General features: G+C 41.4%; 1 protein-coding gene across 6 annotated transcripts in view; it reads left to right on the plus strand.

Annotated features, from left to right (window-relative positions):
- mbtd1 (mbt domain containing 1) overlaps positions 1-23,877 on the plus strand; it is a 125,304-nt gene that overhangs the window by 46,671 nt on the left and 54,756 nt on the right. For all 6 annotated transcript variants that reach the window (XM_061809913.1, XM_061809912.1, XM_061809915.1 and 3 more), the window contains 2 exons: positions 2,888-3,122; positions 14,000-14,055. In XM_061809913.1, coding sequence (XP_061665897.1) covers positions 2,888-3,122; positions 14,000-14,055 — 291 coding nt within the window. The remainder of the gene's footprint in view (positions 1-2,887; positions 3,123-13,999; positions 14,056-23,877) is intronic.

Below are 23,877 nucleotides of genomic sequence, written 5' to 3' on the forward strand. Positions count from 1 at the left end.
TGCCTCAGGAAGGGCAACCGGCGTAAAAAAATGAAGAAGAATGTTACTGCCGCACCACCGTGACAATGGCACAAAAATGGTATTACACATCAATGCTGATAAATTATGATAATAAATTTGTTTCCAGTTCCTATTAATTTGATGCATGTGAAATTTCCTGGTGACACGTCATTATAAAACAGTTTTTTTGTTTTTCAAAATAAGTTAGTGGATACACAGAACCTAATGAACGAATGAACTCAAATTCAGTTTTTTGTATGTAGTTATCCAACTTGTTTTTCTGGGTTACCACAAGTACCACTTGAACAGAAAAATTTAAATAACGGATAGCGTTTTCAATACCCAACAGCAAAATTTTATTTAGTGACTATTATGACAACAGTGTCACTCCCCTAAATACCTTGGTCGGGTTGTTTTCTTCACCGGGTTGAGACGGAAGGGTTCTAAATACCACTACCCCCTGTGTAACCCGACAATAGTGACCTCGGCCGTAGAAATGAAAACAGGTATCCTACGAATGGCCAATAAAAAAAAAAAAACAAAAAAAAGTTTTTAGGATTAACAATGATTTCAAAATCAACCTTCTTTCCTGAGTGATGAGGCCATGATTCTCTCAAAATATTTGATTAGACTAGCCGATAATTCGATGAGACAAAAATTATTTCCCTTCAAATATTAAATAGGATTTTTTAGAACCGATAGTTGAGTTCTTACAGAGGGCGGGAACTGTGTGCAGTTCCGCAAATATTTGGAAAATGTAATGAGTCATTCATTTTATCGCTAAATGGATTTATAGTCCCTTGATCCAACTGGCTCTATCACTACTCAGCAAGTCTTCTGGCCATAAATGTATCGATTTAAATAGTCTTAAACATTTTAAAATCCATTGTATAGATACTGTGGAATTATTAGATTCATGCAAGTCAGACTTAATTGGTCCATGAGATGTTGTTGTTGTTGTACTTTTCATGTGCTGTGTTCAGGGGCTCATGGAAGATGCACATGAGCAATACATGAAAGGAACACAAATCCCCTGTGAAGCTTCTATCAAAAGTATGGACAATTTGGATTTGCAGTAAGCAAAAAACGACAGAGGAAGAAACATGACGGGCTTTCAAAAACCTCTTTGCTGTCGGCGGATGTGTATGAGTATAGGAATACAACTTGTACAACAATTTGAAGGCAGATCTTAGATATTTTTATTTTCCTTTCGGCTTGTCCCATTCGGGGTCACCACAGGGTGAATGATCATCTTTTTCTATGTAAGCCTATCTCCTGCATCTTACTGCCCTCAGGTCTTCCCTCACAAGATCCATAATCCTTCTTTGGTCTTCCTCTTTCCCTCTTTATCCTTAATCACCCAACCTGCTGCACGTCCTTCCCGTCTCTATCCCTCTCTCTGGCCATCCTGTAGCAGGCATGAGCATTTCACGGAAACGATCGTTCTTTTACCGTGTCGTTACCCAGCCTGTGAAAACACGGAACCAAAAGTCAGTTTCCCAGATCTCAGGGCTTGCTTTTAATAAAATTCGCCCATGTGTGGAATGTAAAACAAGTTCTCAACGAAATACAACAATCTGTATAAAACAAACCTACATGAACCCCTTTATTTTTAATGATTAAAGCGCTCAGCTTTGTCAGTGTGGTTTACAAACACCACCGTTTTCCGCTTCTGCGCTAAGCATGCGCAAGGTCGAGTTATTCATATCCGGGTCACTCAAACGCTAGTCAAACATGTCGGTTGCTAAGCGTAAAAGACAAAATGCTCATGCCTGCTAAGGCTTTATTCTGAAGTACATGTAAAAACCGGTTCCCATGAGCATCATCAATGGGAACCGAAAAATTCCGAAGACAAAAATCAACGGAACCGAAAGATCGGTTACCATACTTGCCGAAATCCTCATGTCTGCTGTAGAGATCCTTTTCTCCTTTTGTGTCCAACCTCGGCTACATGTCATATGCCTCTTGTTTACCCTACACCACTTCTACTTTTGCTCTACGTCGCATTTCAATGTTTTCCTTTTGCCTCTCCTCAGTCCTCTCAGTGTCGAACTTCTTGTTTGCTCATCTCTTTCCTTGAATGACTTCCTGTACTTCATGAAGTTTGTTCTTTAGCTTTTGACACAGTCCTTATGCCACAGGATTACAGCCTCAATGGGATCATACTCCCCGATTGGATCACTCATCTTTCCTAATTTGAATCTGGAAACATTGGCTCTGATTGATCCATCTCATAGCATAAGCAATGTTGTACTGAAGCAACTCCAACCACTGGAGACAAATTCCTTTTCTGTTTCTGAACTTATAAATGTAAAAAGTCAAGATGGTTCTGATGTCTTTCGGTGACTAGTTCACACTCCTATTCTGCGATCATGGGAGTTATTTGTGCACAACAAATCCGTATTTGTTTCTTTAGCTGTCGCCTTTGTCTTCTTCAGCAAGGTGGTGTGGAAGTGCTGTGGACCGGCATGAGTTATGGGCCCTCACCTCCTGCTAATAATCTCCACATTCTGTGACTTAATGAGCCTCTCTTCCACTTGTACGTCTTTTTACGTTATGCGTGTGTGTGTGTGTGTGTGTGTGTGTGTGTGTGTGTGTATACATGCGGATTGTTCATATCAATACACACAGCAGAGTAACAGAGGAAAAATCCATCAAAATAAAGACTGAAGAACATGAGTAATATTGTACAAACATTATTATATTACTATATGGAGGATAATCCAAACAATAGATTTACTAGCATTTTGCACCTGTCAAGTATCTATTGAGGTTCCACTATTTGTGGATATTTAATTCGCACAAGACCAGTTAATGTTTAAACTTTCATGTGTGCCTTATTTTTATACTTTTTTTTTTTTTTTTTTTTTTTTTTTTTCCCCCATAGGTTCATGAAAACACACAGTTCCCCTTTAAGAAGCTGATGCGGGTAGAGGTGGTGGATAAAAACTATCTGTGCCGGACACGAGTGGCCTTGGTGGAGCAAGTGATTGGAGGTCGCCTCAGGCTGGTCTATGAAGAGAGCCAGGATGGATCAGATGACTTCTGGTGTCATATGTACAGCCCTCTCATTCATAATATCGGATGGTCACGCAGCATTGGACACCGGTTTAAAAGATCAGGTGGGTTTATTAGACCACTATTATCAATGTTTTTTCATGATTGAATCATATTAAGTGAAAACAATGCTTTGTTGATGGCAGAGACTACAGGACAGGCAGGTGTGAAATAGCTATACTAAAAAAGGCCAGTGAAAATGTTGCATGGGATAATCATAATAAAACTGCACGTTGCGATGAATCGGTCCTTACAATCCCTTGTGTTTACAACCAATCCTCAAAAGTATGCTTAAGCTTTTGATGCTATCCTCTGTAAAAAAGAAATGTCATGAGTCAGTCTCGGAGATAGGTACTTTTGTACAAATCTTAATGGGCTGAAAAGATTTTTCTTTTCAATGAATCAAAGTTCTATATATTGAGGTTGGTCAGGCTGCATGTAATTCTGCAATAATAAAAACTAAATGTGCTGCTTATTCAAAATAATACAAATATAATCTAAAGTAAAAAGTAATTTCTATTTTGACTTATAGTACGATTTTTTTAGAGTCCCAATACCTCATAAACACTATCTGCTGAGTATTTTCAGTGTTTTCAGTGGACTCCTCTACACCACTATTTTTTATTCCATGCAACTTTGTTGTGCTTTCCCACAATTACTGAGGCAACATCGGAGGTCAGCATCACTATTTTGCAGATTTAATTCGTGCTTGGTGTAAAATTGAGTTATTGCCTAGACAACATCCTGAGTGGTGCATGCTCTCAGCTGGATGATGCCACACACTGTTTTATGATTTAAGTTATTTTTCTCCCTGTATTTAATATATAGGACTAGCCTTTTGTGCAGTGTTTGTGCGCTCATCTATGATCAGGGGTGTCTTCTTCTTTTCTTTCGGCTTGTCCCGTTAGGGGTCGCCACCAGAGTGTTCATCTTTTGCCATCTTAGCTATATCCTGAAATCTTCATCTCGAACCCCACCCCACTGCCCTCATGTCTCCCTCACCACATCATAAAACCTTCTCTTGGTCTTCCTCTCGCTCTTTTGCCTGGGAGCGCCATCCTCAGCATCCTTCTACCAATATACTCACTCTCTCGCCTCTGAACATGTCCAAACCATCGAAGTCTGCTCTCTCGAATCTTGTCTCCAAAACATCCAGCTTTGGCTGTCCCTCTAATGAGCTCATTTTATCCTATCCAACCTGGTCACCTCGAGAGCGAGAACCTCAACATCTTCCTCTGCCTGCACCTCCAGTTCAGCTTCCTGTGTTTCTTCAGTGCCACCGTCTCAATCCGTAATCATGGCCGGCCTCACCACTGTTTGTAAACTTTGCCCTTCATCCTAGCAGAGACTCTTCTGTCACATAACACACCAGACACCTTTCGCCAGCTGTTCCAACCTGCTTGGACCCGTTTCTTCACTTCCTGACCACACTCTCCATTGCTCTGTATTGTTGACCCCAAGTATTTGAGTCGTCCACCCTCGCTATCTCTTCTCACTGTAGCCTCACTCTTCCCCCTCCACTTTTCTCATTCACGCACACATATTCTGTTTTACTTCGACTAATCTTCATTCCTCTCCTTTCCAGTGCATGTCTCCATCTTTCCAATTGTTCCTCTGCATGCCCTGCTTTCACTGCATATGACCATATCATCTGCGAACATCATGGTCCAAGGGGATTCCAGTCTAACCTCATCTGTCAGCCTATCCATTACCACTGCAAACAGGAAGGGGCTCAGAGCTGATCCCTGATGCAGTCCCACCTCCACCTTAAATTCCTCTGTCACACCTAAGGCACACCTCACCATTGTTCTGCTGCCATCATACATGTCCTGTACTATTTTAACATACTTCTCTGCCAACCAGACTTACGCATGCAGTCCCACAGTTCCTCTCTTGGTACTCTGTCATAGGCTTTCTCTAGATCCACAAAGACACAATGTAGCTCCTTCTGACCTTCTCTGTACTTTTCCACGAGCATCCTCAAGGCAAATAATGCATCTGTGTACTCTTTCTAGGCATGAAAACCATACTGTTGCTCGCAGATACTTACTTCTGTCCTGAGTCTAGCCTCCACTACTCTTTCCCATAACTTCATTGTGTGGCTCATCAACTTTTATTCCTCTATAGTTCCACAGCTCTGAACATCCCCTTGTTCTTAAAAATGGGAACTAGAAACAACTTTTCCTCCATTCTTCAGGCATTTTTCGCCCGCTAGTATTCTGTTGAATAAGTTGGTCAAAAACTCCACAGCCATGTCTCCAAATTGCTTCCATACCTCTACCGGTATGTCATCAGGACCAACTGCCTTTCCATTTTTCATCCGTTGTAGTGCCTTTCTGACTTCCCCCTTAGTAATCATTTCCACTTCCTGGTCCTTCACTCTTGCCTCTTCAACTCTTCCTTCTCTTCATTTTCTTCATTCATCAACTTCTCAAAGTATTCTTTCCATCTATTTAGTACACTACCGGCACCAGTCAAGACATTTCCATCTCTATCCTTAATCACCCTTACCTGCTGCACATCCTTCCCATCTCTATCCCTCTGTCTGGCCAACCTGTAGAGATCCTTTTCTCCTTCTTTCGTGTCCAACCTGGTGTACATGTCTTCATATGCCTCTTGTTTAGCCTTTGCCACCTCTACCTTTGCCCTACGTCGCATCTCGATGTACTCCTTTCGCCTCTCCTCAGTCCTCTCAGTATCCCACTTCTTCTTCGCTAATCTCTTTCCTTGTATGACTCCCTGTATTTTGGGGTTCCACCACCAAGTCTCCTTCTCCCCTTTCCTACCAGATGACACCACCAAGTACTCTCCTGCCTGTCTCTCTGATCACCTTGGCTGTCGTCGTCCAGTCTTCCGGGAGCTTCGGTTGTCCATCGAGAGCCTGTCTCACCTCTTTCCGGAAGGCCGCACGACATTCTTCCTTTCTCAGCTTCCACCACATGGTCTCTGCTCTACCTTTGTCTTCTTAATCTTCCTACCCACCACCAGAATCATCCTACTACTACTACCATCCTATGCTGTCGAGCTACACTCTCCCCTACCACTACTTTACAGTCAGTAACCTCCTTCAGATTACATCGTCTGCACAAAAATATAATCTACCTGCGTGGTTCTACCTCCGCTCTTGTAGGTCACTATATGTTCCTCCTCTTCTGGAAATAAGTGTTCACTACAGCCATCTCCATCCTTTTTGCAAAGTCCACCACCATCTGCCCTTCAAAGTTCCTTTCCTGGATGCCGTACTTACCCATCACTTCTTCATCGCCCCTGTTTCCTTTACCAATATGTCCCATTACAATCTGCACCAATCACAACTCTCTCGCTGTCTGGGATGCTCAGAACTACTTCATCTAGTTCCTTCCAGAATTTCTCTTTCAACTCTAGGTCACATCCTACCTGTGGTGCATAGCCGCTAACCACATTATACATAACACCCTCAATTTCAAATTTTAGTCTCATCACTCGATCTGATACTCTTTATGATCAGGGTGTGTAACTGTGCATTTTAAACTTTGCACATTGTCATTTTGTGTTATTTGATTGAGTGAAATTCACAAACTCAAAGGCATAATATTTTTGCATTGCTAACTTTCTGGTATACTCACATAGCCTGTCATGTGATTGTGAATTTGTTGAACAGACAGGATAGAGGCATTAATGTTGTCTAGTAGAATATTGTTCATGAGCACTTTAAATTGCTGTGGTTTGGATTTCTTTAACTGTGTCAGCTCATTCGTCTTCTTTGGGCTAGAATCCCTATACAAATTCCCATCCTTCGTCTTACAATTCCAAAACCATTCCAAATTACCTTTATACCGAATCTGATGCTTGAGGTAGTCCAGGTTCAATTTTGTAAACACTTTTCCTCTGTTTATTGCTTGCTATTTTGCCTTCGCTAAACATTTTGCAGAGGACACATTACACTCATGGAAAAAATGACCTCACCCAATTACAGTTTATTCTTCAATTTGCATATACACTGTTCCCGCAGTATTCTTGGGGTGTACATTTCATTCCAATATTTCCATTTGACTTTGGAAGAGGATGTGCCTCTTTCTGTTAACTTTACCATTATTAAAAATGGTAGAAATAAGCAGTACTTGGTATTATTATTGTGTAGTTTGTTGTTGTGACCTAATACCATAATCAAAATTTGACACTGCACAGACTTAGACAGACATTTTTAAAGAGGTCAATACACATTCAATTTCAAAACTGAATATTCATATAATCAAATCGTTCTATTTCATCATGATGTATTGTTAAAATCTCGCATAATTTACGGCGCTATCTATTGTCAATCCATTGATGAAAGATAGCAGTAGATAATATCTTCCTAAAGCATGTAGAGGGGAAAAGTTTTCAACTTCGAGATAATGTGGTACCACGGGGGAAAATGACCATTCGCATTTAGACATATGGACAGACTAGTCTAACATTAGAACCAATGTTCCTCCTCATTTTTTACATCTCTGAGCAAACACACTAAGGCCGTGAGCGCGCCTTTTGACCGGAGTAAGCAACATCAGACGTTTGCACTGTGGTCAGATCAGTGTCATTCATTGAAGTTACATGGCTTATTAAAAGGTTCAGATTACATTCCCATTAGAACATTTTTAAGAACATCATTGAGCACCCCGGGTGTAACTGAATTTCCTTTGACATGGCTTATTATGTTGATGACTTTCAACGTAAATGCGCTCACAGTACGTGAAGCAGCTCGGAACATGTTCTTTTGGGATCACTTCCGTACATGCCCAGTATGGTTAACTTGCATTTCCTGTTTCCAGGTGAATACTTTAGCAGGCTTGTTTAGGAAACAACCTTTTTGAAATAATCATGTAAATTAATGTCAAGACTACGCAAAATAAGCGACGTCTTTCAGTATCTATTTTTTATACTATAACCCCATTTTACACGTGATTTTTCGTACTCAACTGTTCAGATTTGCGAGTGCGATGGCGCACGGGCGTGATCGCGCGCGTTAAATGTGAGTGACTGTTTCCTTAACATCAGCCACACTGCTTTGTTACCTAAAACACCTGTGGCAGCAAATACAGTGAAGAAAAGTATTTAACACCCTGCTGTATTGCAAGTACTCCACCTAGAAATCATGGAGGGGTCTGAAATTTTTAATGTAGGTGCAGGTCCACTGTGAGAGAGATAATCTAAAAAAAATCCAGAAATCACAATATATGATTTTTTTTTTTTAACTATTTGTGTAATATAGCTGCAAATAAGTATTTGAACACCTAAGAAAACCAATGTTATTTGGTACAGTAGCCTTTGTTTGCAATTTCAGCGGTCTACAGTTTCCTGTAGTTGTTCACCAGGTTTGCATACACTGCAGGAGGAATTTTGACCAACTCCTCCACACAGATCTTCTCTAGATCAGACAGGTTTCTGGGCTGTCATTGAGAAACACTGAGTTTCAACTACCTCCAAAGATTTTCTACTGGGTTCAGGTCTAGAGACTGGCTAGGCCACGCCAGAACCTTGATATGCTTCATACGGAGCCATGTTGAAAGACCCAGCCAACACCCATCTTCAATGCTCTGACTGAGGGAAAGAGGTTGTTCCTGAAAATCACACAGTATATGCCCGCGGTCATCCTCTCCTTAATACAGTTCAGTCATCCTGTCCCGTGTGCAGAAAAACACCCCCAAAGCAAGATAATACCACCCCCATGCTTCACATTCAGGATGGTGTTCTTGGGATGGAACCCATCATTTGTCTTCCTCCAATCACGGTTAGTGTAATTTTGAAAAGTTTCATTTTGGTCTCATCTGACCAAAACCTTTCTCCCATGACTCATCTGTATAATCCAAATGGTCATTGGCAAACTTAAGACAGGCCTTGACGTGCTGGTTTAAGCAGGGGAACCTTCCATGCCATGCATGATTTCAAACCATGGTGTCTTCGTGTATTACCTTGGAAACGGTGGTCCCAGCTCTTTTCAGGCCATTGACCAAGTCCTGTCGTGTTGTCCTGGGCTGATTCCTCACCTTTCTAATGATCATTGTGACCCCACGAGGTGATATCTTGCATGGGGCTCCACTCCGATTGAGGTTGACCGTCATGTTTAGCTTCTTCCATTTTCTATTGATTGCTCCAACAGTGGACCTTTTTTCACCAAGCTGCTTGGCAATTTCTCCATACATTCCTTGCATCCTGCTATGGTCGCTGCCTCTTTTCATGGTGGGGTGGGAGCGGTGGGTGCTCAGCAGTCTGTGCGACATACTGTCAGGATTTCGTACCGGTCTTGTCTGGGGGTGGATGTAGTTGGTGCTGGATTCCCATGGTTGGTGCTGCAGGATGAGGTAGGGTGGCCCTCTCTGTCTGTGGTAGACATTCCTTGCTGTCTGATGGGCCTGACCTGCAGTAGCCATGTCTCTTAATCACTCTCAGCACACTCTTACAACCACTCAAGGTCAACATTTTTTCTTTTTTTTCCCTCACGAATCACATACGCATATTCAGGCTGTTTCGGGTGGTAATGGGGGGAGCAGTCGTGTCCAGCCCCCCAGGGTTTTAATGCGTTACACATACTCATCCCCTTCCTTTTAATGCACAGTATCTCCTATAATTTCTGGACTATAAGATCCACCTGATAATAAGCCTCACCCAGTACATTTTAAAGGAAAAAACATTTTGTACATACAAAAGCCACACCTGTCCATAAGCTGCATGTCCCCACATTGAAACGAGATATTTACAAAGAAAGACGGTGCACAGAGAGTTTAAGTTTTAATAATATACCTTAGCTTTTCTTTCCAAACAGTGCCCGTGTAACACAGCAATACGGGAGTATAGGGGTAACACAGCACAAACAGGACTGGATAAAAAAACATACCGGTAAAAGTCACTGAGATACGGCAGCAACACAGTTCAGGCTAGCTGCTTTTGTTACCTCTGAAAGCTTTATTCGTCTTTGTACATTGCTCTAGTTCTTCCCGCTGCCGTTTCCAGTGCCTCACCATCGATTCATTTATGCAAAGTTTACGTTCAGCAGCTTTGTTTCCTTCTTTTATCGGCCAGTTCCATTGCTTTTATCTTGAAAGCTGCGTCATATGCATTTCTTCTTGCATTTTCCATGATGAGGGTCTGTTCATGCTAATTTTATTCTGCTTTGTGCTTTGTCTTTTTTCTGCCTCTGTCTCCTCTCGAAACCTTATTTTGTTTGACTGATGGTTTCTGATTTTAATATCCATTAAAATACTAAGAAACCACAGCGGCATCTTAAAACTCCACTGTAACACAGTTTAACTGTTCAAGCATAGAAGGGATAAAGATCCGCCTTTCTGCTTGACCAAACAGCCAAACAAGATGAAAGAAAACATTGGTTAAAGGTTCATCTTGCTTTCATCAGTCCATAAATCTTTGTTCCAAAACTTTTGTGGCTCATCACTGGACTGCTTTGCAAAAGTTAATCTGGTCTTGAGCTTCTTTTTTACTGATGAGTGGTTTGCATCTCATATTTCTTCTTTCAAAGCCTTTAAACGGTAGAATATGATACCTTGAGCCCTGCCCTGTGGAAGTTGGCAGTGAAGTTACTGCCTGTTGTCTCAGGGTTTTCCTTCACAGCTCCCTTTACGTGCTGTTGCTACTCGTAACCAACCTGTTTGTTGTATGTTGATCAGTACACCAGTCGTTTTGCTGGGCGGCCTGGCCCCTGCCTGTCACTTGACGTGCATATGGCAAACGTTGCTGCGCAGAATCCAGCGCTTATTCTCTCTCGTGATTGGTCCATTTTAGTCAGATACTGTGGTGTCACTTTCACATACCACTTAGGCCACCACCTCCTTCTTTATCAATTTTGCAGCATAATTAAACATATCATGGGTTCAGCTTGGTCCATTAGTTCACGCAGACATTGGTTCACAGTTGCCATTATTATTGCTTTGCTCCCTGTTACAAAAATGAAAGTAAGTCTATTCCAAATGGACCAAAAAATGTAGAGGAAACGCCACCTGGTGGCATCCTAGCCAATACCACCCATAGCGACACCGCCCGTCATGGAGGGAAACTGCAGTGCATTTCCAAAACTTGACTCAAGTATAGAGACAAACTCCACTGAATAGCCACAGTGACATGAGCGCAGTTGGTGCCTGCGCGAGAATGAAGAAGCCTGAAGACTTCAGTAGAAACCTAATGAGTCTGAGATTCAGCGAGCCCTATACAGCAAGAACTTATTTGTACTCACTCTGCAGATGTCCAATCTTGATTGCAGATCAGGTGCTGGAGCCCATCCCAGCTAACTCTAGGTGAAGAGCTGGGGTGCACCCGGAACAGCCCCTAGCCAATGGCAGGGCAGATATAAACAACCAGTTGGAGTCAGATTCACTCCTACAGATGATTTAGTCTTCAATTAACCTACCATTCATGTTTTTGGGATGTAAGGAGGAAATCAAACTACCAGGAGAAAACCCTAGACACTGGGAGGACACTTCCGAAGCCAGATTTGAACCCGGTCTTCAGAACTCTGAAGCACTTTGTCGTCCACCGTCCAGTCGAAGGAAAATGAGATTGTCACTTTATTCATCATAAGTCATGTTTTAGCCGTTCTTTGTTTGTTCCTTTTTTTGCCATGGATGACTCTGCCTGGGGCATAAAACCCCAAATAATTTAGTTCCGAGGATCACAGGAATACACAAACCACTCCACCACGATAAGGTCATGGCTCAAAGAAGGGTAAATTAATGTCCAAAAATTTGTATTTTTGAATCCATGAAGAGAAATGTTGCTAAATGGTGATTCCTTGTACCACACTAATGTGCCTCATCTTAATTGGTACTGATCACTGATCTACTGTAGAAACTGAAATGTTTTTCAGGAATAGTGTAATATAACATTTCTATTGACATGCATTTATTGTTGTTTTGTTCTGTGATTACAATGTGTTTTGTTTTCTTTTGCCAAACTACTCTGGCCTATATTGATTTTGGCTAAAAACGTAATTCATTGGTGGCATGGTGAATGACTGTTACAGCCTCTGCCTCTCAGTTCTGAGGTCCGGGGTTCTAATCCCAGCCCTGCCTGTATGTTCTTCCCGTGCCTGTTTGGGTTTTCTGCGGTCACTCAGGTTTTCTCCGACATCCCAAAAACTTGCATGGTAGGTTAATTGAAGATTACATGTGTGTTTGTGTGTGAATGTGAGTGCCAATGATTGTTTATATGTCCACCGCGATTGGCTGGCAACCAGTTCCGGGTGTACCCTGCCTCGTGAAGTTGGCTGGAATTGGCTCCAGCACTTCCAGGACGCTCGTGATGATGAGCGGTTCAGAAAATGGATGAATGTAATTAATTTTGGACAAAGAATATGCCGGAAGTGAACATCTACGATACTTCCGGTTGAGTTCAATTTCCATTTTTATAATGAACCTATCTTTGTCTAAAAACGGGGCAGCACGTGTCTTTTTATGTGTAAATTTTAGGAAAAGGGACAAAAAAACTTCAGTCACATGTAGAAAGCTGCTATTGCTGTAGTTCAAAAACAATCAATACAGGTTGTGGAATTTTTTTAGAGCATTTAATGAAATCTACAGGGAAAACTACAGGTAAAAAACACAGATTGATCTAACTACAACAAGAAAACACAAATAATGGTCATGGAAAGAAATTAGGGATATATAAATGAAGGTCGCCGCATGTCAAAGCAAGAGTGACCGCAGTCGAGGTTTGTGGGAAGATAATTTTCCCCAAAATCATAAGGCATTCATCTTGTACATTCTGCCAATGATTGCTGTGCTGTATTCATTGCTGTGCTGTATTCATGACTATGTATAGGTTGGTTTTGGGGTGGTCTTTTTCATTTTCTCAGGATAAAACAAGGCAAGTTTAATAGAAGAAAAAAACAGGTGGGAGAAGAAAAAGGGAAGTTGTTCTTTCCGCGCCTGTGGGAGAATGTGGCCCATTTCCTTCCTGTCTTTTCAGACTTGCGGGTATTTTCTGGAACTTCAACATTGACTGGAAGCAAAGCAAATACTTTAGCAGCTGTTCTGATTGCCTTGAGGCGACCCACATAGGCTGAGAAGCCAAGTCTCCATCCCAGGCTCCCACTGGCTGAAATGTGTTCGTACAAAGAAAAGGGGAGGGATAGATTTAAGGGGTGGCAAACATTTTTCCAGCCACAGCTGGAGGTTGTGATAACCAGCAGGAAGAGAACCAAAAGCCAGAGTGAATTAAAGCCCAGAGGTGACAGGAGTCACAGAATAAATACCCAGGATGTGTGTCAGAGAAATGGGGGAACTGGAGAACACCACATTCATTGACCTTGAATTTTGGCAAACAATTTACCCATGAAAAAGGGGTATAATATAAAATAAATTAGTATAAAGTACTTCCATGAAGTTCTCAAAGTCTTGCAGCTGGACCTGCAAAGCTTACACAATGACACAGACACCAATGCATACATTTGGAATATAGTTAATAAAATATCAGACTGTGCTCATCCACAGGTTTGCAGTAGCTCTCAATCACCAGTGGATGTCGTCTGCCTTTCAGCAACGTTCCAATTGGATCAAGTGCATGTATTTCAAAGGAGCAAATGGTTATTTGAACTGTATCCTGGCATGCTATGACCAGTGGCTTTTTCAAACTTTTGCTCAGTATCTTGAGCCTTCACACCAATGGGGGTCTGATGACTGGAAGTCCAGGCTTATTGGGGAAGGTATTAGTGTAATTAGTGTAAGGGCTGGGTGACTTAAACTAAGCATTCTTGTGGCTGTCTTGCCCAGTAGGGTGACATGGAAAAATCCAGTTTATTAAGTTTTGGTGCAGGGGAGGGGGTGTTGCTGGTGGCACTGTATCTGTCAATGCGTACGCGATACAGTACAAATTTGAAGTGTCTAATTACATAATCAGGTTATGTCAGCCGTGACAGTTTAGCTTTCCAGTATTTAGCAGTCGTTCTAGTAGTGACTTGTTCCAATCTATTTTTCAGACATAACAAAGAAAATTGAAGGTCAAGTTGACGCGCCGCCGCAGCTCTTCCAAAAGGTAATCATATAACCTTTTTATTTTAATTTCAAGTTGTCAGTTGTGGTTTGAATACAGGAAAAAAGTGACGTGTTGAAAGGAAAAAAATGTGTTACGATTTAGTCTGTATGACATAAGTGAAGCGCAATATCATGAATAGCATAAATCATTGAACAATTGAGACATTGAGAGTCCCCTGATGCATGTCTGGAATGAGTCCCTGCAACTTATCACAGAGTACAGATGCAGTAATTCTCTGCTACATGACGGTAGTGCCTTCACTGTCCCGCTATTTTGATTTTTGTGTGGTTATTTTTGCTTCTCCATTGCTCTTGCATGGTCTCAGTATAATATTTTGCCATGTTTTGTCTGTCAGATTGCAAATTTTTTAGGACAATATATCTTCAATATACATCAAAAACTCTCAGTATTTTGTAAAAACTTTTGTTTATAGAATTTACCAATCCTTTGAATCACTAAACTAATATTTAGTTGTATGACCCCATTTTTTTTTTTTTTTGTTACTGCTTCACATCTGTGTGGCAAGCGGTCAACCAACTTGTGGCGCCTTTCATCTGTGAGTTCCCTCCAAGATTCCATAATGACATTCCACAATTCATTTACATTTCTTGGTTTTGTTACAGAAACATTTTTTGATGTCACTCCACAAGTTCTCAATTGGATAAAGCTCTGTGGATTGGGCTGGCCACTCCATGACATGAACTTTGTCAGCTTGGAAACAAGACCTTATATGTTTTGTAGTGTGTCCTCTTCAGCGTAAGGCAACATGATCTTTTCACGTATTTTGACATATGCAAACCAATCCATGATCCCTGGAAAGCGATAAATAGGCGCAACAATATAATGGGTGAGAAATGCCCATATCATGATGGTTGCACCACCATGCCTCACTGTCTGCACTATGGCTTGAAATCAGAGTTTGGGGGTTGTCTCACGAACTGTCTGTGGCCCTTGGAGCTAAAAAAAAAAAAAATTTCTTTTACTATCATCAGTCCAGAAAATGTTCCTCCATTTAACTTGAAGCCAGTTGATTGTTTTTTGGCAAATTGTAGCCTATTCTGGTCATGGCTTTTTTTTTTTTTTTTTTTTAAACAGAGGGACTTTGTACAGGATTCTTGTGAATAAATTAGCTTCACACAGACATCTTCTCACTGTCAGTACTTACAGGTAACACCACATTGTCTTTGATCAACCTTAGCGGAACAGCCTATAATTTTTTGCACCTCTTTAGAAGGTTTCCCCTCTCCAATAAAACTTTTAATCCAATTATGATGTTCTTCTGAACAAGATGTTGAACGGCCCATTTTCCTCAGGCTTTCAAGAAGAAATGCATGTTCAACAGGTGCTCACTTAATCCTTAAATGGGGGGAATCTGATTCACACTTGTTTTTCACTAAATTGATGACCTCACTGAATGCCACAGTATTTTTTTGCACACACATAATCTTTTCCCTTCGGCTTCTCCCTTTAGGGGTCGCCACAGCACGTCATCTTTTTCCATGTAAGCACATCTCCTACATCTTCCTCTCTAACACCAACTGCCCTTATGTCTTCCCTCACAACATCCATCAGCCTTCTCTTTGGTCGTCTTCTTGCTCTTTTGCCTGGCAGCTCCATGCTCAGCACCCTTACACCAATATACACACTCTATCTCCTCTGAACCAGTCCAAAACATTGAAGTCACCTCTCTTGAACCTTGTCTCCAAAACATCCAACTTTGGCTGTCCCTCTGATGAGCTCATTTCTAATCCTATCCAATCTGCACACTCCTAGAATGAACCTCAACATAATTTCTGCCACCTCCAGCTGTAGTTCCTGTTGTCTCTTCATGTCACCGTCTGTAATCCGTACATCATGGGTGGCCTCACCACTGTTACTCGTCCGCCTTGTCGAGTAACCTTTCCGAGTAACAAGGTGACAAAGTGCTCGCTCTGCTTTTACAGCAGCTCCATGTCTTATGAATCGATTGCACTTGTCATTGACCTAGTAAATTTAACAATCCTCATTAGGATAGTACGGATTTGTTTTATCTTAAACCGGAGATTATCAATGAGTGACTAATAGAATAGAATTTTTACGACTAAATTATGTTAGTCGATGACGTTCAATCTTTAATGAGGTAGAATGGTAATAATGAGAATTCAATATAAGACTGGCAAAGATAGATGAAGATGGAAATTCTAAGAATTTAATAAAATGATAAAAATTGTTCAGATAACATTAATTCTACAGTCATTCCCGCCAGACGCGAGGTATGGTTGCAATGTTAAGGCAAAATTCAATGTTAATTGAACATAAATCAATAAAAGTAAAAATGGTTAAAATGATAAAAATTGTTCAGATAACATTCATTATACAGTTATCCCCGTCAGACGCAAGGTATGGTTGCGATGTTAAGGCAAAATTCAATGTTATTTGAACATAAATCAATAAAAGAAAAATGGTTAAAATGATAAAACTGATGGTAAGAAGGATAAAATAAATGATAAAAATAGCAAAAAGCAATATAAATGAAGTGAGATTCAAAGCCTGTTAGGGTTGATCAAGTCCTGTATAGCTCGAAGCCTAATTTAATAATAAGGGTTTTCGGGATTACGGATAAATTGTCAAGCCAACTTGCCCTTCATAGGTAACCACGTAATATCGCTGGTATTATCCTGCCATTACCTTATTATAGTAGTTTTACTTGAGCCCAATCTCAAAAAGAGTCGTCAATTTAAGCACTCCAAGTTGCCAAATTCCTTCTCCCCGCCAGCTTGCCACACGACTATTACACCTATAGAAAGACCTTGTCTCTTTGTCAGCGAAAACTGAACAAAAAGCCCCAAACTTCCGTATCCAAGGTTTTTATAGCTTTTTGGTGGAACATTCTGGAAAATGTTGGCTGAATCTACGCCTAGTGGGAAGGGCCTCCCTTGGTTCATCCTATCAGGCCCCATTTGCCATTCCTGGCTTGACTTGTCACGCCCCTCTTTAGCTTTACTCAATTTTTTTCATTCTCCCTTTAATTACTAAATTAATCTTGAAAAAATATAACCCCAACTCTCGTTCGGTTTCACCCTAGTTTTGAACAATAGCATAAATGTATCAACATTCTTGTGAATAAAATTCTCTCATGCATTCTCGGGCTTGTTTTAGTTGGTTGCTCATCATGTGTTGCCTTGTCTGAGAGTGACAGCCATACACAGGTTATATTCTTTTCACAAAGCTGTTTCAAAGCATCTTATTTTCTGCTAAAAGTCCACTGGAAAAATAGTTGAAATCTATTTCTGCTTGCCGCATCCTGCGTGGTCATTCGAGTGTGACGGGCTTCCTGTTCAGTAACTTGATGCTGCAACCATCTTGAAAAACATTAGGTGTGACCTGACAGCTGCATCCTGTCTCTGTCTTTATATCAGAAATAAGATGTGAATACAAAAGTATAACAATAATTGGGTTCTTAAGGTTGCTAACCCCGATATATATATGTAATACAAAGATATGAAAAATAATCAGGTTTATATAAGGTTACTGACTTTGGTATACGTATGCAATGCAATGTAGCTCCTTCTGACCTTCTCTGTACTTTTCCACACCACATCTGTGGTACTTTTTCTAGGCATGAAACTATAATGTGTTGCTCCCAGAGATTTCTGTCCTGAGTTTAGCCTCCACTACTCTTTACCATAACTTCATTATTTGGCTCATCAACTTTATTCTGATCATCTTATTTAGTTATTTATTATTTCTCTCTCCGTCTACCCCATGGTAAAATAATTTCAACCCTGCTCCTAAACTTCTAGCCTTACTAACTTTCCACCTGCTCTCTTGGATGCACAATATATAGAACTTTTTTCCAAATCGTGTCAACCAACTCCTGAGCTTTTCCTGTCATAGTCCCAACATTCAAAGTCCCTACAATCAGTTGTAGGCTCTTTGAATTCCTCTTCTTCTTTTGTTGACGAATCTACTTACCTCCTCTTCTTTGTCTTCGACCCACAGTAGCTGACACCCTGCAGGTTAACGGTGCCGGGGGCGGGCATTGTTAAACCGGGCCACTACTGATCCGGTATGGTATTATTTGGATGAACGCTCATATTTGTTTGGTACAGTTTTATGCCCTTCCTGACGCAACGATCTGCATATATCCGGACTTGGGACTGGCCTACAGATTGCACTGGCTTGTGCCCCCTGCATTAAAAAATCAAAACAGTTTTAATCTTAGTTTCTTGGGAATCTCTTATTTAATAATCACTGCCTCAATGGGCCAGGGCATTGAGGCAATCAGACTGTGGCATTGTCTGGGAGTTAAGGAAGCCTAGATTTTCTTGATGCATGTTGTCAGTTCTTTGTTTTGAATCTGGTGCCCTTCATTTTCATCTTGATAATACTCCATAGATTCTCAGTGGGGTTAGATCTGATGAGTTGGCCTGGCCAGTCAAGTTCCTTGATGGGAAGGGTGTCAAACCAGATTTAGGATTTATGGCGGTATCGACAGGCCAGGTCCTGCTGGAAGATTAAATTCTGTATCTCCATACAGATCCTCAGCAGAAGGAATCATAAAGGCCTCTTAAACATTCTGGTTGACTGTTACTGTGATCTCGGATTTAAGAAAACAGTTTACCAACACCTGCACTGAATATTGCACCCAAATCATGACAGACATGACTGACCCCAAGCAGCTGGGATTCTGCTCTTCACCAGTCTTCCTCCAAACACTCAGACCTTGACTCCCAGTTGAAAGGTACACTTTCATAGGCAAAGAGGACTTTGGACAACTGTCAAACAGTCCTGTCCTTCTTCTCCTTGGCACGGTTGAGATGCATCTTACGTTGACTCAGGCTCAGAAGTGGCTTGACCCAAGGAACCTGAAAGTTGTAGACTCCCACGTCATTCCAGTCTCAGAATCTGCTGAACCCCGTTGTCGTCTCTTTTACTGGCAAATCTCCTGCCACATTTTGACACTAGACTTTCCATTGATATGCTTCCACACAGCACTTATGAACATTCAGCCTCCTTAGCTATGAACCTTTGTGGTTTACCCATCCTATGGAGGGTATCAGTGATGGTCTTTTGGCCAATTGTCAAGTCTGCAGTCATCCCCGTATTCAACCTGATTGAGACAGTTGAACCAAACTGAAGCAATTCCATGACATGTGGGGAAACCTGTCCAAGTAATTTGAGTTTAATCCATTATTGGTAAAAATTTATGACTCAAAAAATTTGGGCTGTTTTTTTACATTTTGTGTTCCGTTGGTTGAGCTACAAGCCCAAATTATGTGAAAATAACCAAATCCTTGAAATTGATTAAATTGTGTGCCCTAAATCTATGAAGGTTAAACTTTTTGAATGAAATTACTGAAACTCAGCTACCGTGGGTCGAAGACAAAGAAGAGGAGGTAAGTAGATTCATCAGCAAAAGAAGAAGAGGAATTAAGAGTCTACAACTGAGTGTAGGGCCTTTGAATTTTGGGACTATGACAGGAAAAGCTCAGGAGTTGGTTGACATGATTAGGAAAAAAATTATATATATTGTGCATCCAAGAGAGCAGGTGGAAAGGTAGTAAGGCTAGAGGTTTACGAGCAATGTTTGAATTACTTTACCATGGAGTCGATAGGAAGAGAAATGGAGTAGGTGTTATTTATGTATATGAAGAGCTGGTTGAGAATGTCTTGGCGGTGAAAAGAGTATCAGATCGAGTGATGAGGCTGAAATTTGAAATTGAGGGTTTTATGTATCATGTGATTAGTGGCTATGCCCCATAGGTAGGATGTGACCGAGAGTTGAAAGACAAATTCTGGAAAGAACTAGATGAAGTGGTTCTCATCATCCCAGACTGAGAGAGTTGTGATTTGTGCAGATTGGAATGGAAATGTTGGTGAAGGAAACAGGGGCGGTGAAGAAGTGATGAGTAAGTATAGCATCCAGGAAAGGAACGTTGATTGACAGATTGTGGTGGGCATTGCATAATGGATAGAAAAGGTAGTAGTAAACATTTTTTTCCAGAAGACTCAGGAACATAGAGTGACCTACAAGAGTGGAGGTAGAAGCACCCTGGTGGATTATATTTTGTGCAGATGATGTAATCTGAACGATGTTAATGACTGTAAGGGAGTGGTAGGGGAGAGTGTAGCTCAACAGCATAGAATGGCGGTCTGGAGGATGACCCTCGTGGTGGGAAGGAAGATTAAGAAGACAAAGGTAGAGCAGAGAACCATGCTGTTGAAGCTTAGAAAGGTAGAATGTTGTGTGGCCTTTCGGAAAGAGGTGAGACAGGTTCTCAATGGACAAGAGGAGCTCCCGGAAGACTGGACTACTACAGCCAAGGTGATCAGAGAGACAGTCAGGAGAGCACTTGGGGTGTCTTCCGATAGAAAAGGGGAGGAAGGAAATACATTGAGATGTGATGTAGGGCAAAGGTAGAGGTGGCAAAGGCTAAACAGGAGGCATATGACATGTACACTAGATTGGACACAAAAGGAGAAAGATCTCTACAATTTGGCCAGACAGAGGGATAGAGATGGGAAGGGTGACGAAGGATAGAGATGGAAATGTGTTGACTGGTGCCAGTAGTATGATAAATCGATGGAAAGAATAATTTGAAAAGTTGATGAATGAAGAAAATGAGAGCGAGGAAAAAGTAGAAGAGGTAAGTGTGATGGACCAGGAAGTGGCAAGGTCTAGTAAGGGGGAAGTTAGAAAGGCACGAAAGAGAATGAAAAATGGAAATGCAGTTGGTCCTCATGAGATATGGAAGCAATTTGGTGAGGTGGGTGTGGAGTTTTTGACCAACTTATTCAACAGAATACTAGCGGGCAAGAAGATGCCTGAAGAATGGAGGAAAAGTGTGCTCGTTCCCATTTTTAAGAACAAAGGCGATGTGCAGAGCTGTTTGAATGATAGAGGAATAAAGCTGATGAGCCACACAAGTTAGGGGAAAGCGAACAGTATGGTTTCATGCCTAGAAAAAGTACCACAGATGTATTATTTGCCTAGAGGATGCTAGTGGAAAAGTACAGAGAAGGTCAAAAGGAGCTACATTGTCGTGGATTTGGAGAAAGACAGAATACCAAGAGAGGAACTGTGAAACTGCATGCGTCAGTCTGGTGAAGGCAGAGGAATATGTCAGAATAGTACAGGACATGTATAAGGGCAGTAGAACAGTGGTGAGGTGTGCTGTAGATGTGACAGAAGAATTTAAGATGGAAGTGGGACTGCATCAGGGGTTAGCTGTAAGCCCCTTTCTGTTTGCTGTGGTAATGGAGAGGCTGGCTGATGAGGTTGAATGGAATTGTGTTTCCACTTAACTCATGCATCTGTCTTATGTGTGTTTGTGCGCTGGGAGTTTAATTGCCCTTTTTGCCCACCTATTTTCAGATTATGGCCCAAAAGAAGAAAGCTGTTTTTTTTTTTTTTTTTACTTTGGAACCGAAGCTTAACATCATTTAAAAAAAACAAAAAACAAAACCCCAGAAAGGATTAACACCAATGGACATGACGGACATAAAGATTTGGGCTTCAGTCGGATGACCGTGGCGATTATTATTAAGGAAAAAGCCGTATTTTAGCGCAAGTGAAGGGTTTCGTCCCTGTGAGGGATACAGTGATCACGAAGCAACTTTTTTGTGAAAAAAACAAAAAACAACAAACAGCAGCATTCTTCGATCGTTGCCGAGATGGAAAGATGACTTAAAATATGGATTGAGGATCCGAATCAATGTAGCCTTAATATCAGCCTCGTGCCATTAAGGGAAAAGGCACGGTGTCTTTTCCTAACTTTGAAAGAGCAGAAAGGAGAGGACGCCGAGGAGGAATTTACCACTAGCAACGGCTACTTGCACTTTCTTGCTTAGCAATAGCTGAGCGCATGCAGTTTCCCTACATTGTTCACCATCCCAGCCTCCCTTCCCGAATTGTAAATGAAGCTAATATTATTATAATTTTTTACTTTCATGTATTTTAGTGTTTTAAATGAAGTACCAACACCTCTCGATTTCTGAGCCGCTTATCCTCACGATGGTCATGGGAATGCTGAAGCCAATCCCAGCACACATTAAATTTTGACTAATGGTGGAATCCGTCGAAATTCAAGTTAAGGCACTACTGTGGGAACGGATCTCAGTTGTAGACCAAGTATGTGTGTGAAAAGACAACAGGAAGCAGAGCTGGAGGTGTCAGAAATTAAGATGTTGAGGTTCTTGCTAGGAGTGAGCAGGTTGGATAGGATTAGAAAATTAGCTTGTTATAGGGACAGCCAAAATTGGGTTTGTGGAGACAAGGTTCAAGAGAGCAGACTTCGATGGTTTGGACATGTCCAGAGGCAAGACAGTGAGTTCATAGGTAGAAGGATGCTGAGGATGGGGCTGGCAGGCAAAAGAGCGAGAGGAAGACCAAATATAAGGTTGAAGGATGTTGTGAGGGAAGACATAAGAGCAGTTGGTGTTTGAGAGAAAGATGCAGGAGATAAGCTAAGATGGAAAAAGATGACACACTGTGGCGACCCCTAACGGGACAAGCCGACAGGAAGAGAAGAACATTCTGGATTATAAAATGGATCGGATATGACTCAGATTTGAGGTTTAGGGTTAGGGATAGGCTGGGTTAGCTGTGGCATACAGGACAACCCGAAAGGAAAAGAAGAATAAGTAGAAGTGTGTGTGTGTGTGTGTGTGGTGTGTGTGTGTGTGTGTGCGCGCGCACGTGTATGAGGGTAGCAGAATGTTTAAAATGTCAACAGTACAGTATTTATACTTTGCAAACTTGAGACAAAAATTACATTACATTAAAGTTCAATCTCTTAATTATAAAACCTTGTGCTACGCAATATTTTTTTTTGCAGTACATGTGTAATTTACATTCCTCACTTGGAGAATGCTGCTGGAGGTACTGACTGTGTAACAGGTTTTTATCTTTGGAAAAACATAGTTCTGGGGAGTTGTTGTCTTTGTTTTTCCTTCTGCTTCTTAGTCCCCCTGTACAAGAACTTGACCCCGTCAACACAATTGCTAAACTCGACAGCTCGTACCATATTGTCATCAAGGTCTTGTGCAAATTCTTCCTCCAGATAACGTGAGCAGCATCGTTGTTGCTGGAGGAAGCCTCACCATACAGAGACACACTTCTGAGGCCGTAACACTTGAGAAATTTTTCAAACCAACCTTTGCTTGATGAAAGCCTCGTGCTTGAGGGGGTGAATAGTTCCTTGCAGCTTGAAGTTTGTCAGCACTTCATCATAGTCACTAGGCTGTTTTTCTGCAATCCGAAATCCACAAAGCTAACGCAGCTTCCATTCGAACAATCCTCTTAATTTGCAGTCACCACGTTTTGATTCCTTTTTGTAAGTTATTGGTGCGGTTTTACGTATAGTTTACCACATCCTTCTTTATGTAGTGCACAATGGATTCATTCCCTCCATAATGGTGTGCCACAACAGTCTTACTTCTGCCGTCCGTCTTTGACCATATCCCAAATTTTCTTTTATTTTTTTTCCTGATTGTCATCACCTTCCACTTCCTTTTGGGTGCTTCGAAGGAAGCTTTCACATCAGCACAGCATTTTGGCAGCATTGTGAACACGAGAGGTTTTCGCGCAGTCAGTCAATAGCATAGAAAATGGCGGAAAGGAAGAACAAAGGAAAGGGTGGAATGGAAGTTGCTGGGTGAGGCTTCCATGATGCGCAGCCAATCAGCTCACGAGATAAATCCACACATGATCTCATTGGTCAATGTTGCGCCGGGAACCAATCACGCGGCTTGTATCAATGCGTCTTCTCGCAATATGGCACGAGATAAATCCACACATGATCTCATTGGTCAATGTTGGGCCGGGGACCAACCACGCGG

Source organism: Syngnathoides biaculeatus, chromosome 22, assembly GCF_019802595.1.
Source record: "Syngnathoides biaculeatus isolate LvHL_M chromosome 22, ASM1980259v1, whole genome shotgun sequence".
NCBI classification, from domain to species: Eukaryota; Metazoa; Chordata; class Actinopteri; order Syngnathiformes; family Syngnathidae; genus Syngnathoides; species Syngnathoides biaculeatus.